Source organism: Canis lupus, chromosome 30 (assembly GCF_048164855.1).
Source record: "Canis lupus baileyi chromosome 30, mCanLup2.hap1, whole genome shotgun sequence".
Classification (NCBI taxonomy): domain Eukaryota; kingdom Metazoa; phylum Chordata; class Mammalia; order Carnivora; family Canidae; genus Canis; species Canis lupus.
The window spans coordinates 41,404,153-41,418,434 of NC_132867.1; the positions used below are offsets into that span (position 1 = coordinate 41,404,153).

Below are 14,282 nucleotides of genomic sequence, written 5' to 3' on the forward strand. Positions count from 1 at the left end.
AAGTGCGCGCTTGGGGCCGCGGGCGGGCGCGGCGCACACGTGCGGCGGCGGCAGCAGAGATGAAGTTCGCGTACCGGGTGCGCGCGGGGTCGGGGTCCGGGTCCGGGGTCCGGGGTCCGGGGTCCGCGGGCGGGGCGGGGAGGGGCGGCAGGGCTGCGGTCCCGCTCACGCCGCGCGGCCGGGGCTCGGGGCGGTGTCGCCCCGCGGGGTCCCCGGTGTCCCCCCCGCCCCCCTCCCCGCCCGGGAGGCGGCCCGAGGGACCCGGGGCTGAGCGGGGCCGGGGCTGAGCGGGGCCGGGGCTGAGCGGGGCCGGGGCGGGGCTCCGTCGTTGCGGCGGCGGCTGGCTCCCGGGCCCGGTACCACGGCGAGCGCCTTCCTTGCAGTTCTCCAACCTGCTGGGGACGGTCTATCGCTGCGGAAACTTGAACTTCACGTGCGACGGCGATTCCGTCATCAGCCCCGTGGGGAACAGAGTCACCGTGTTCGACCTGAAAAAGCAAGTGGGCCGCGGCGCCGGTCCGCCCCCTCCCCTCCCCGCCCGCCCCGCCCCGCCCCCGCCCCCTCCCCGCCGCGCCAGGCCGCCCGCTGCACCGCGGGGCACAGGGGGGGTCACCGCTCATGGCAGCGGGAGGCGCAGTCGTGAGGACAAAGTTAGACCCGAGCCGAGGGGTGCTTGTACTTGACGTTCACCTTCCTTGTTTTTTCGTAAGAGAGAGGGAGACCCAGGCGGAGGGAGAAGCAGGCTCCCGCGGGGGCCCGCGTGGGACTCGGTCCGGACCCCGGGGCCACGGCCGAGGCGCCGCGCACCACTGAGCCCCCGGGTGCCCCATTCCGTCCCGACGGCTGCATGTGCACGCGCTGTCCTCGGGGTTCATCCCTTCTGTTGAACAGGTGGCTCGGGGAGCTCTCTACAGACAAAATCAGGAACGGCCAAGGCCCCTCCGCCTTTTTTTTTTTTTTTTTTTTTTTTTTGGTGAGAGAACGAGAGAGAGCAAGCGAGTGAGCTTGTGCGTGGGAGGAGGGCGAGGGAGAACGAAGAACCTGCAGGGCCCGTCTTCTTCCTCGGGGGGCTCCATCCCACGACCCTGAGACCGTGACCTGAGCCAAAATCAAGAATCGGTCGCTCCACTGAGTCCCCAGGGGCCCCAAACCAAAGCCCGATTTTAAGGGCTTGAATACGTTTCGCCAAGTCTTCTCCAGGAACCTGGTCTTACTTCCTCTTCTCCAGCAGGGAGCTGGGGACGAGCCGTGAGCTCTGGGCCCGGAGCCGGCCAGGGACAGGAGGGGGCAGGGGGTGGGTGGTCGGAGGCCGCCCCCTCGTCCGACAACTGGGACCAACTACCTGACTGTGGTTTTGTTTTATAGCAACAGATCCAACACTCTGCCCTTGGCTACTCGGTACAACGTCAAGTGTGTAGGGCTGTCCCCAGACGGCCGCCTGGCCATCATCGTCGATGAAGGTAACCGCCCTCGGCCGGGGGGACAGCAGCTCAGGTGGTCGGTGGGGGGGCATGAGGCCAACACCCGGTCCTGCCAGGGATCCAAGCCGCTGGGTCCTCTGCCCCGGTCACTTCCTTGCCTGGGGCCCTAGTGGGCTTTGGGGTGAGGGTGTGTGTGTGCAGGATATGCGTGTGCCTGGCTGTCCTGGGCTGGGCTGTCGGGGTCGTGCGTGGGGTGACCACACATGCCACTCCCCGTCCCTGCAGGGGGGGACGCGCTGCTGGTCAGCCTGGTCTGCAGGTCTGTGCTCCACCAGTTCCACTTCAAGGGCTCCGTGCACAGCGTCTGCTTCTCTCCCGATGGCAGGTGAGGGCCTGGCGCTTGGGGCAGGGAGCTCTCGAGGTCCAGACGCCGTGACTGATGCAGCAGGGCTCTGGGGCTCTTCCAACCAGAGGCATGTCCATGGGAGCCGTGCTCCTGCCTCAACAGGCGTCCATGGCCACAGTCCCTGCTCCCCCTGCTCCGGGCTGGTGTTCCCACGTGAAGATTCTCGACCAAAACTGCTTTCACAGCAGTCATGGGCCTCGGTGGGTCTCGTGGCCTCCAGGCAGTAGAGCCGCCAAGGAGCCCCTGCCCCCCAGCTTCGCCATCCACCGTGAGGAGAATGTGCACGGACAGGGTCCAGGCCAGCCCCAGCCTTGCTGCGGGTCCCGGGCCACAGGAGAGGGCTCGTTCCCAGGTTGCTCCCCCGAGGCTGACCCGGATGTGCTGGGCAGGGGGCGGCTCTGGGTTTCAGCTGTGAGCCGCATCCCGTGTCCGGCCTCAGAAGGCCCTTGGAGGGCAGTGGCCGCTCCCCTGCGCCCGTCACGTGGAGCCCATGTTGTCCTTCCAGCTCTGCAGGGCTGGCCTGGCCTTGGCCATGGTCTCCCAGGCTGGCGGCAGCATTGGAGGAGCCTGTGCTCCGGGGTTCGGGGTCCTTGCCGGAGAAGAGGGGGCTTGGGGGCCGCAGAGAGGCAGGTGCACACGGCCTCCGGGCAGGGCGCTGTCCCCAGCCTCTGAGCTGGTCTTGGGCCACGACGCCCTGTTTCTGCGGCAGGAAGTTCGTTGTCACAAAAGGCAACCTCGCTCAGATGTACCACGCCCCTGGGAGGAAGCGGGAGTTCAACGCGTTTGTCCTGGACAAAACCTACTTTGGGCCGTACGATGAGACCACGTGCATCGACTGGACAGATGACTCGCGGTGAGGCCCGGGTGCGGGGCCTGAGGGGGACGCCGGAACCAGCCTCTTGTGGGGTGGGGAGCCCTGTGTGTCTTGTCGCATCCCGCAGTTCTGTTCTGAAACGGGCGCTTGGGCGTCCTGTGGGGTGGCAGGGCCGGGTGGGCTGCTGGTCCTGGGCTGGGCTGCACTGCCCTGGCGTCTGTCACTGGAAACCAGGGCGCAGACCTAGACCAGGATGCTCGAATCTGGAGCAGCTGTGTCAGTGGGACGTCGAGGCCTGGAGCACGGGGCCGGTCCCGTCCTCTCACAGCGGCACCCCTAACCACCCTGGGAGGCTACTGGCTCATTCTCAGCTGCCCTGCACTCTGTGTGCAGGGAGTGGTGGGGGCTGGTGGTTGGTGCCAGTGTGTCCACCGGCTCACCGTGGCGGGGCAGGGGGGAGCCCCCGGCAGCCCTCGTGCTCCTAGCAGGTGGGTGTTCGGGCCGGGTTGGGTGCCCTGCAGCCAGGCCTTCCACCTCTTCAGCGAGGCACCGCCTGTTCCGCTGGCTGTGTGCGGTAAGCGGGGTCCCCTCAGGTTGGGACCCGGGGAGTCAGGGAGGCGGGTGCTCATTGCCCTCCTGGGCCACCTCCTGGAGGGACTGCTTCGTGCAGGGGGGCGGTGACCCATCCCCCAAGAGACACAGACGGAGCTGCCGCTCAGGAGGAGGTGCGGGCTGGGCAGACCCAGCTGCGTGCAGTCCCCCAGGGCCCCTGAGGACGAGCGTGGGCTTCTCTGGCAGGTGCTTTGCGGTCGGGAGCAAAGACATGTCCACGTGGGTGTTCGGAGCCGAGCGCTGGGACAACCTCATCTACTACGCGCTGGGGGGACACAAGGATGCGATCGTGGCCTGCTTCTTCGAATCCAGCAGCCTAGACGTACGTTCCCACGTCTGGGGTGTCTCACCCGGTGGCATCCCGGGTCTCAGCCAGGCGCCAGGCCTTCCCGGGTAGACACAGGTGGCCTCCCGGGTCACTGGGGTGCGTAGGAAGCAGTGGCGTCCCTTGGCGATCTCCTGGGCGTGGCCTCTGCCAGGTGGCTGACGTGGGCTGCCGTCAGGGTGACCCGCGCCCACTCGCCCGCACCCCCTACAGCTGTACACGCTCAGCCAGGACGGCGCCCTGTGTGTGTGGCAGTGCGACACCCCCCCGGAGGGCCTGCGGCTGAAAGCCCCCACGGGCTGGAGGGCAGACCTGCTGCAGGCGGCGGCGGAGGAGAAGGAGGACGGAGAGGAGGGGGAGGAGGAGACCACCGTCCGGGGCAAAGCCACGCCGGCTGCCGAGGAGCAGCAGGGGAAAGTCAGATACTCTCGGCTGGCCAAGTAGGTGCCCCCCGGGGGTGGGGCAGGACCTCGCACCCTCCACGCTGAAACGTGGCGCGGAGGCTGCCCCGTGTCCCAGGGGCAGGGCCCGGGGCTGCAGGGCCAGGGGTCCTGCGTGGAGCTGGGGCCCTGTCCCTGGGTCCGGGGGCTGGGCGCAGGCTGACGCAGCCTGGCTCCCTGGTTGCCCGTCCACCGTCCTCTGACCACCCACCCGTGTAGGTACTTTTTCAACAAAGAGGGAGATTTCAACAAGCTGACCGCTGCGGCCTACCACAAGAAGACCCATCTCTTGGTCACCGGCTTTGCTTCCGGAATCTTCCACCTTCACGAGCTGCCTGAGTTCAACCTCATCCACTCCCTGAGGTGAGCGCCCCGCTGGGTGCTGTGGGGGCCTGGCTGTGCAGGGTGGGGGTGCAGAGCGGCCAGGCGGGCGGCGGGCAGAGGGGCTCGCGGTGTCGCCTTCTCACACCGCGCTCTCCCGCCAGTATCTCTGACCAGAGCATCGCGTCCATCGCCGTCAACAGCTCCGGGGACTGGCTTGCCTTTGGCTGTTCAGGTTCGTCTCCTGCAGAGTCAGGCGAGAACAGGAACAGGACCGCTGACCGTGGCCCCCTCACCCCCCAAGGCCGTGGGGCTGCCCAGCTCCCGGGAGAAACCCCCCCGAGCCTGGGGCCCTGGGGCCTGGGGGCAGTGCAGGTCCAGGACTGGCGCTCTTCTGAGCTGCGAGCGCCTTGGTGCCCGAGCCGCTGGGCCTGTGAGCCGCTGGGCCTGTGTCTGGGGGGCGGGGGCACCCTGTGGCTGTCGGGGGGGTCATGACACCACAGCAGGTGCCACCCGCAGTGATTCTGCTGGGTCCCCTGCTCGCGTGTGAAGGGGTCTTTGCCTCGGCGGCTCAGGCGCTCAGGCCCCCCTCCCTCACGTGTGCTCCGAAGGTCTGGGCCAGCTGCTAGTGTGGGAGTGGCAGAGCGAGTCCTGCGTGCTCAAGCAGCAGGGTCACTTCAACAGCATGGTGTCCCTGGCCTACTCCCCCGACGGGCAGTACATCGTGACCGGCGGGGACGACGGCAAGGTGGGGCTCCTCGGGCGGCTGTGGCCTGGGTGGGGGGACCCGGGCCCTCTCCTGCCACTCACCGGGAGGCAAGGGGCAGGTGCGCGTGCATCTCCCGGCTGGGGGGCCCTGGTTGACGTGCCCGGGTGCACGTGGTCCTGAGCCCTGGCCACCCCGCTCCTCACCCCGCCCGCCTGCAGGTCAAGGTGTGGAACACCCTCAGTGGCTTCTGCTTCATCACTTTCACGGAGCACTCGAGTGGGGTCACCGGTGTGACCTTCACTGCCACCGGCTATGTCATCGTGACCTCTTCCATGGATGGGACCGTGCGTGCCTTTGACCTTCACAGGTGACTTTCATGTTCGTCCTCCCTGTGGGCGGGCGTGATAGTGGGGCTTTAGGCTCATGGCCCTGCTGGGGGGCACGTAGTGTAGACGGGCTCAGGGCAGCCCCAGGGACTCGGGGTGTGAACAGTGTCTGCCTGGACTTGTGTCTTCGGGCAGGTACCGGAACTTCCGCACCTTCACGTCTCCGCGGCCCACCCAGTTCTCCTGCGTGGCCGTGGACTGCAGCGGGGAGGTGGTGTCTGCAGGGGCCCAGGACTCCTTCGAGGTCTTCATCTGGTCCATGCAGACAGGGAGGCTCCTGGATGTAAGGGCCACGTGGCCGGGGGCCGGGGTGGGGGTGGGGCGGGGGCACGGCCCACGCGGGAGGGCGTCTCTGCGGGCTCGAGGGCAGGAGCAGCAGGGTCCTCTGGCCGCGGACACCCCGTGAGCCCGCCAACCCACAGCCTCAGGGTGAGGGCCTGGTGCACGGCGTGGCCCCACTGTCCCTTCACACCCCTGCTCTGGACGCCGCAGGTTCTGTCTGGCCACGAGGGCCCCATCAGCAGCCTGTGCTTCAACCCGGTGAAGTCGGTCCTGGCCAGCGCCTCCTGGGACAAGACGGTGCGCCTGTGGGACATGGCGGACAGCTGGAGGACCACGGAGACGCTGGGCCTGACCTCGGACGGTGGGTGCCTGGGGACGGGGACCAGGTGCAGCCACGGGAGGGAGGCCTGGTCTCAGGACCCCTGGGGTCCCGCCGGGCGTGTGTGGGTGAGGGTGGCCTGTGTCCGCAGGGCCTTGACCACACTGACCTCCCGCCTCCCACCGCTCTGTTCCGAGTCTGTCTTGCGGTCCTCTCAGAGCCCCCTTGGCTGTGACCTCCGTGTGCCTCCCCCGCTCGGCCTGTCCTGGCCTTGTGTCTGTCCGGGACCCCATCTAGACCCCGGGGCCTCCCTCGCAGGGCGGAGCCTCTCTGAGAGCCGGGTGCCACTGCCCATCGTGCGCAGACTCAGGGCGCTGCTGCTGCACACCTGGCTCTCCTGGATGGAAGCTCGGGCAGGACTTGGGAGGGTGCGGCTGCTGCGGGGGCCTCGGCTCCTCCTCGGGGCCTGATCACATGTGTCCCTTCAGCTCTGGCTGTGACCTTCCGCCCTGACGGTGCGGAGCTGGCTGTGGCCACGCTGAACTCCCAGATCACCTTCTGGGACCCTGAGAACGCCGTGCAGACGGGCTCCATCGAGGGCAGGCACGACCTCAAGACGGGCAGGAAGGAGCTGGACAAGGTCACCGCCAAGCACTCGGCCAAGGGGAAGTGAGTGCCTCGGCGAGCCGTGTATGCGCTAAGAAATGGTTGAGGAGCCAACGATTTCTTGTTTTAGTCCCTTAAAAATCACAGTAACGGCGGGGCTCCTCCTGGGGGCGTGGAGCACTCACGGGGGTCATGATCGGTGTGTCCTCGTTGGCGTTGGCGTGCACGGCCGTCCTCACGTCTTTGAGCGTGTGTTGGAGGGGAATGGCCAGTGGTCACGCGGTAACCGGGGTTGCTTCTCTAGGGAGTCCGTGTTCTGCGAGGTGGCTGTGCCGTCCACAGCCCCATCGGCCCCTTCCCACGTGCTTTCTAACCGGCAGCCCTTGGGCTGGGGGGGGGCCAGTGTCCGCACGCGGTTGGGGTCCGCATGTCCGAGAGGGCTGGTGCGGTCCCGCGTCCTCTCTGCCGACCGGCCCCCCCGGGGACGGGGACTGGGGAAGAAGGTCTGTCTGGTGCGTGGTCTCGACTGGTGCCGTGAGAGTTCATGCGCTCGAGATGGGCGACGCCCCAGGGATCTGGGTTGGAAATCTCTTGGCGCTCTGGGGGCTCTTCTCACCCTCGATGGTGTCTTTGGGTTTGGTGAAGTCTCACCCTCCTCCTGTGGCTTGCGCTCTCGGGTGTCGCAGGCGATGCTGCATGGGGTCCTGTGAGCAGCCGGGCCAGTGCGTGCCTGGTGCCGCCCGCTTGGGGCCGCGTCGGCAGCCCTGCCGGTAGTCGTGGTCGCTGCGTGCGTGGCAGGCAGGGCAGCCTCCTTTGCCGTCTGATTTCGACAAGGAAATCTTGCAGCGTGAGCCACGTGGTCCTTCCCATGAATGGGTCCTGTCTCGGGAGGTCCCTCCGGGGTGTGCTGCTCCCATAGTGCGGAGTGGGTGACGGGGTCTCGTGGGGCCCAGGCCAGAGCCCTGCCCAGGATGCTGGGGGCACTGGGTACCCTCTGGGGTGTGGGGGGCGGAGCACACGCTGGGGGTGCCCGGGGCGACTGTGGTCCTGTCTCCCTGCCTCAGGGCCTTCACGACGCTGTGCTACTCTGCGGACGGCGAGAGCATCCTGGCAGGAGGGATGTCCAAGTTCGTGTGCATCTATCACGTCAAGGAGCAGATCCTCAGGAAGAAGTTTGAGATTTCCTGCAACCTGTCGCTGGACGCCATGGAGGTGAGGGTGCACAGGGCTGCCCGGCCTTCCCTGCCCTCCGCACACCCTGGCCCCACTGCGGGGCGACGCCTGCCCCTGCTTAGTGACCCCAGGGCACGGGTCCCATTGCTTCCCTGAGGACCTGGGGCGGGCAGGCTAGCGAGCAGACGCCTGGCGTGTCCCGGCCTCGTAGAGGCTGCCGAGAGCCCTTGTCCTGGTGCACTGGAGACTCGGGGCACCACGGTGGCCGCAGGCTCTGGGGACGAGGGCTGCGGACGGGCTGGTGGCCGTCTCAGGATCGTGCAGCCCATGTGCATTCCAGTGCTTGTGGCCTGTGAGCTGGGCAGGGGCCGGGGGCCGGGGGCCGGGGGCCGGGCTCAGGCCCTCCACCTGATGGCGAGACATCTGGGCTTTGTCCTTCCAGGAGTTTTTGAACCGAAGGAAAATGACAGAGTTTGGTAACCTGGCACTGATCGATCAGGACGCTGGGGCGGAGGACGGAGTCGCCATACCATTGCCGGGCGTGAGGAAAGGTGAGCAGAGGGCCTCTGGTGTCCCCCAAGGTCCTGGTCGCCGCAGGCTGCCCTGCCCACCGCCCACTTACCCTGGGTGACAGCAGCTGTGCTGTCTTGCTGCGGCCACAGGGATTGTGTCCAGGAGCTCTTGCCACACACGAGTGGCCCGCGCCACCCCCCCCCCCCACCGCCTGTCTGGGCCTGTGGTTTTGCTCATTGGCTGACGCCCAGCCCTGTGCCTCGTGCTAACCCCCACGTGGGCTCCGGGGAGAGCTCCAGGGTCAGGGATCAGGGGATCCAGGAGGCCCAAGGGGTGCACACCCTTCAAAAGGTCAGGGCAGGAGAGTGGGGTCCGTCAGGCCCCGGTAGACTGTCGGGGGGCCATCCGCCAGCCAGAAAGCCTGCATGCCGGCCTCCCCCCGGGCAGGCTCATTCCAGCCCTGCTCTTGCCATGGCCAGCGCCTGGGGCCCACCCTGCCTGGCTGCGTGGTGGAGGGAGGACTGCACCTTCCACGCAGCCCCTGGAGCAGCCCCTGCCTGCGCCACGTGTTCTCGGGAATCTCCTGATGAGCACGGCGTCCCTAACCCCTCAGTGACGTGCACAGGTGGGTCTCAGCCTGTCTGGAGACGTCTCGATGGTCACTGTTTGGGCAGAGCAGGTGCTTGTTGGCACCAAGTGTGGAGAGACCGGGGGGTCTGCTGGACCCAGAAGGTCATCCCGAGGTCGAGAGCCCCCAGCGGAGGGTTTCTGGGGAGCCAGGCGTGAAACATCACGGAGGTGGTCTCCAGGTGGCCTGGGCCCGGCCGAGAGGAGCCCGATTGTTCTGACGATGGCCGTCACTGGACTTCATGCCATGGGGACGTACCATCCCTGGGACCGCAGATTTGAAAATAAATTTCCAGAAGGGATTTTTTTTTTTCCACCCACAGCTGCCCCGTGCGGTCGTGGGACGGGCACTGCACAAAGAGCCTGGCAGGACGGGCCCGTGGGGGCTGGAGCCAGCCTGCCTCACAGCCCTGGGTGGGAAAAGCAGACGTGCCACTCACCGGCCAGGCGGGATGCCTGCGAGCGGTGCTCCAAGGGCTCGTCCGTGGAGGCCAGCGGCGCCCGTCACAGCCTCCGGGGCCCTAGCGCAGGACTCCCGTGCTGCACCTGCAGACGGGGCAGGGAGGCCGGGGCAGGGCTGCGCAGATGGCCCAGAGCGGCAGGGGCCCTCCCTCCATCCGGCCAGGGGCAAGGCGCTGCTGCTCTCTTCCAGGTGACATGAGCTCTCGGCACTTCAAGCCTGAAATCAGGGTGACTTCGCTTCGCTTCTCTCCCACCGGTGAGCCCCGCGCGACTGGTGGTTGGTGCTGGGAGGGGTGGGGGAGCCGCTGGGCTTCCGGGCTCACGGTGACGCGGTGCACCTGTTGCCTGTGTTCCCAGGGACGAGGCTGGTCACACTCCCGGCTGGCTCAGGGCCTTGTGTCCCCATGGGTAACACGTGGTCACCTTTGTCCTCCTCTGAGGACGCTGAGGGGGTGGCCTCAGATGCGCTGGGCTCTCAGACTTGCCCTGGGCACCACAGACATGTGCCAGTCTGGGAGGGGCCGCATGGGAGAGTCTGTCCACGGGGCCTGGAGCCTGGGGCGGAGCATGCAGGAGGGAGGCTCGTAGGGGGCTTGTCTGTGGGGTCACAGCCCCCCTCCCTGGCATCGAGTGAGTGCCGGAAGCAGCAGGGTGCAGAGCAGCACGGGGCCGCGTACCGCAGTGCGACCAGAGATGCAGACCGGGGCTCGGGGGGCGACTCGGGCAGCCCCTCGTCTGTGGGCCTGGGGTTCAGCTCCACGCCGTGCTGGGTCTCCCGTGTCTTCCCCGGGGCACCACGGCGTCGCAGCAGAGGCTGCGTGGCCCACAGAGCAGTGTGTGCCCCACAGAGGAGTTCCTGGGTCTGCTGCAGACAGGACGGCAGCACACACGTGTGTGTCTGCTCACAAGCACACGCTGGCGGGGCTGGGAGTGGCGGGAAGGCAGCCCGTGCACCTCCCTGCTGTTGGGGTTAAGTCAGTACCTGTTCTTTAAAAAAGTGGGGAGAGTGGAAATGAGCGCGGAGGAAGGCCCTCGCTGCTTTGCCTCCCAGGGCACTGCTGGGCGGCCACCACCACCGAGGGGCTCCTCGTCTACTCCCTGGACGCCCAGATGCTGTTTGACCCGTTTGAGCTGGATGCCAGCATCACCCCCGCGCGGATCCGGGCGGCCCTGCGCCAGCAGGACTTCACCAGGGCCATCCTCATGGCCTTCCGGCTCAACGAGAAGAAGCTGCTGCAGGAGACCTTGGAGTCGGTGCCCTGGGACGAGGGTGAGCGTGGGCTGACTCCGCGGGGGCTTGGCGCACGAGGTCGGTCTCTGGGGATGCTGAGGGGCTGAGCCATCCTCGCTCTTGCTCCTGATGGGGGCGGTGGGGTGGGGAGTTCTCCGCAAAGCGAACCCGGCTTTCTCCTCGTCCCCCAGTGGAAGTTGTCAGCTCCTCGCTTCCTGACCTGTACGTGGAGAAAGTGCTGGAGTTCTTAGCTTCGTCCTTTGAAGTGTCTTGCCACCTGGAATTTTACCTCATCTGGACCCAGAAGCTGCTCATGGTGCACGGCCAGAAGCTGAAGTCCAGGTGGGACGTGCCCCCTGCCCCTGGGCTGCGCCTCGCATGTCGGGAGGGGGACATCGTGCGCGAGGGGCCGGGCGGCCCTGGGCTGGTGCTGTGTACCAAGGCAGGTCTCCCTTGCAGGGCGGGGAAGGTGCTGCCGGCCGTTCAGTTCCTTCAGAAGAGCATCCAGCGGCACCTGGACGACATCTCCAAACTGTACGTGTGGCCCACGCGAGGGTGGCCGCCTGCGTCGTCTGTCTGGGGGACTGGGGGCCAATGTCGCGAGGGGCTTCTTCCCCACCTGGGCTGCCCCACGGTGGGACGCGAGGTTGGCCGGCTTCAGGTACGGCCGGGAGCTGGAGGGAGAGCGCCCTCCGAGGAAACAAGTGTGCTCCGGGTCAGGGCGGTGGAGGAGGCTGTGCCCCAGCGGAGAGGTGGGCACGCAGCGACCTGGGGCCGGGTGTCCCCACGCCATCCCCGGAGGTGTGTTCTCTGCCTGGTGTGTGCAGGTCCGTGTCTGTCCTTGACGGCGTCCTGGGTCTTTAGGAGCCGAGGACAAGCCTCCCTCCCGGAGGCTTTTCTTCTGAGAGTCCCGCCCGCGGGACGCCGCAGAGCTCCTCTCAGACCAACGCTTGTACTTCGGCGTTGGCGTAAAGGCATCGTTCCCGGGACTCCCGCGTGGGGCCATTTGCTGCTGCTGCACAGGGCGCAGCCAGCTTTTGAGTATTCATCCGCGGGAGGCTCCAGTTACGTTGCCAAAGCTAGATTTTGTTTGGATTTCCCGCGGGGGCAGTCGTGGCGCCCTGTGGGCCCTTTACCCTTACCTCATTCTTGCCACATGGTTTTCTATGTGAAACATAGAACAAGGGAACAAGGGTGTGATTTTTGTCTGTGTTCATGTGGAGAATTAATTGACTTGGGGCATCCCTTCTGCCCTCAGGCTGCGCGCCGGCCCCTTCCTCGGGGGCTGCCGGGGCTGCTGGGGCCGCCTGCGTCAGGCCCAGAGCAGGGCAGGGTGGCGAGGACAGACCGGCATGGGTGCATCGCGCCGCAGGGCAGGGCGGGCAGGTCGGGGGCTCACAGAAGGGGGTCGGGCGCCGGGCGAGCCAGAGTCCTGATGGGAGAGAAGAGCCATCACTGACGCGACCCCTGTGTGCTTTTAACAGCTGTGACTGGAACCGCTATAACATCCAGTACATTCTGGCAGTGTCCAGGCAGCGGGGCAGAAAGCGCCCGTCAGAACCGCTGGGCAGCGAGGAGGAAGCAGACCCGTCCGATGACGACACTCTGCACCTGCTCGGGGGAGGGCAGGGCGATGGGGCCGCGCAGCCGGTGTAGGGCCGGCCCCGTCCCAGCCCCGCTTGTTTGGATGAAGACCCCCGAAGACTGGAGCCCGTGGCCTGGGCCCCGGAAGCGAGGGAGGGCAGTGCGCAGGGCTGCGGGGGCACCGGCCCGGAGGACTCCGAGCCAGACGCGGCTGCAGCTCCGGAGCCAGCCGCTCCCCGGGCCAGCACGGCCTTGGCACACGGCCGGGCACCCGCGCTCCGAGCAAACATGAGCTTGGCTCATCTGCTCTTGGAAACGCCTCTCCAGGGAGGCAGATGGGTTCGTTTTTATAGACTTGAACTTTGTAGGAGTGTAACTTATATTTTTAATACAGTTGGGATGATAGATGAAAAGGAGGTTTTCTACAATAAAAGTGTGGAGTAAACCTGAACCCTGGATTGAAGATGTTCAAGATGGATCCTGGGTCACGGGATCGGGCCTGTGGCGGGGGAATGAGCAGGGCAGCCCGGCACGCCCCAGCCCTCGCCCCCAGAGTCCCTGCGCACTGGGGAGGAACTGCACGGTGCTCTTGGGAGCTCACTCGCCCCTGTGCCAGCTGGGCACAGGTGGACGGGAGACACGCTGCTCTTCCCTCCTGGGCCCTGGGGCTCGGTGGGGAGGTGGGGACAGCCTCTATCCAGGGGCAGGACGGGCACAGCTGGGTGCAGCACTTCCCCGACTGTGGTGGACACAGTGTCCGTCCACTGGGTCCCAGCCTGGGGCTCCCCGCAGGCGCTGCCAACCTCCCCAGGCCCGCCTCCGTGCCCGGGAGCCACTGCAGCCTGCACCCGCGCCTGGGGGCTCCGTGATCTGGGCTGTGCACCCACACTGCAGTCACCGGGGTCTGCCCACAGCCCCCCCCCAATGCGCGGCTAACCCAGTCCTTGCCTCTGTGGTTTTGGTAAGGTTCACGGTTTTGGTAAGGTTGATGTCTGCGCACAGGTCTTGAAGGTTGGCAAAAGGGACTGTCCTTTAGAGCGGAGTCTGGAGGCCAGCGGGGGGAGCCCCCGGCCCATCCCTCTGGGGTTCCTGCAGACCAGCCGAGGAGAGGCTTCCAGGCCAGCACACTTCCAGCCCCCACTCTATGGGCACTCCTTTTACAACAGCCCCGCCCCCCTTTCCTCTATAAAAGAGCCTCTTCCGTGCTGTTCTCCTGACTCCTCTATGGTTTCCGTTTTCCTGCTGGGTCCTTCTCATGGTCTGCAATTCTCTGTTTTCCAATGAACACACTTTTGTTGGTAAAACAACTCCGCTTTATTTTTAAGATTAGAGCTCCATGGGACGCCCGGGTGGCTCAGCGGTTGAGCATCTGCCTGCAGCCCAGGGCGTGATCCTGGAGTCCCGGGATCGAGTCCTGCATCGGGCTCCCAGCATGGGGCCTGCTTCTCCCTCTGCCCCTATCTGTGCCTCTCATGAATAAATAAAATCTTAAAAAAAAAAAAAAAGCACCGTGAGCAGACCCCGGGGTGCAGACGAGTGGGAGCAGGGCTCTGCACATCCCAGAGCTGTGGCCAGGCTCCTCCCCACACACGGCCTGGCAGCAGCAGCACCTGCTACAGGCCTGGGAGACCGGCTGGCTGCGGCTCGGCTCCTGGACCCACCAAGGCACAGCCTGCACGTAGCATAACCTGAAAGGAGTGGATCCCGCGATCCCACCACTCCAGCCAGCCCCTGGCCTGGGCGTGACACTGACCCGCTGGACCCCAGCTGCAGTGAAAGGACGAGAACAGCTCTCCTGGGTCCATGTGTAGAAATGGAGGGTCAGGGATGAAGGTTCACGAAGCCGTGACTGTTCCAAGCTCATCTCTGGTTCTACTTTTATAACATCCACTGTTTATTCTCATTTCCCAGGAGAATCTCTGCAGACATTAACCGTAGAAGTCTTAAAAATTGGGACAACTGTGAGGGGCAGCCCCGGTGGCTCAGCGGAGAGCCCGGGTTGTTGTGCCCAAGATTGCGAATCCGAGAAACCACCAACGAGCCGACACCGA

General features: G+C 66.2%; 1 protein-coding gene across 2 annotated transcripts; it reads left to right on the forward strand.

Moving 5' to 3' along the window:
* Position 1: 1 nt before the first annotated feature.
* PWP2 (PWP2 small subunit processome component) lies at positions 2 to 12,682 on the forward strand. Of its 2 annotated transcripts, none has more exons than XM_072807149.1 (21): positions 2 to 77; positions 384 to 496; positions 1,366 to 1,460; positions 1,707 to 1,806; positions 2,537 to 2,680; positions 3,440 to 3,575; positions 3,792 to 4,018; positions 4,238 to 4,381; positions 4,504 to 4,574; positions 4,951 to 5,087; positions 5,267 to 5,415; positions 5,570 to 5,717; positions 5,927 to 6,077; positions 6,524 to 6,704; positions 7,706 to 7,853; positions 8,257 to 8,365; positions 9,607 to 9,672; positions 10,468 to 10,686; positions 10,839 to 10,989; positions 11,107 to 11,181; positions 12,132 to 12,682. In XM_072807149.1, exons 1-21 carry the CDS (start codon positions 60 to 62, stop codon positions 12,301 to 12,303), a joined length of 2,754 nt encoding a protein of 917 aa, XP_072663250.1. In that variant the 5' UTR covers positions 2 to 59; the 3' UTR covers positions 12,304 to 12,682. The 2 variants fall into 2 exon arrangements, with proteins under 2 accessions (XP_072663250.1, XP_072663251.1); XM_072807150.1 differs by having other exon boundaries at positions 36 to 77; positions 384 to 500.
* Positions 12,683 to 14,282: the final 1,600 nt, after the last annotated feature.

Coding starts and splice junctions, on each gene's coding strand:
- PWP2 (XM_072807149.1), top strand. Junction 5,416..5,569: donor CGTGCCTTTGACCTTCACAG/GTGACTTTCATG, acceptor GTCTTCGGGCAG/GTACCGGAACTTCCGCACCT. Junction 9,673..10,467: donor GCTTCGCTTCTCTCCCACCG/GTGAGCCCCGCG, acceptor TTTGCCTCCCAG/GGCACTGCTGGGCGGCCACC.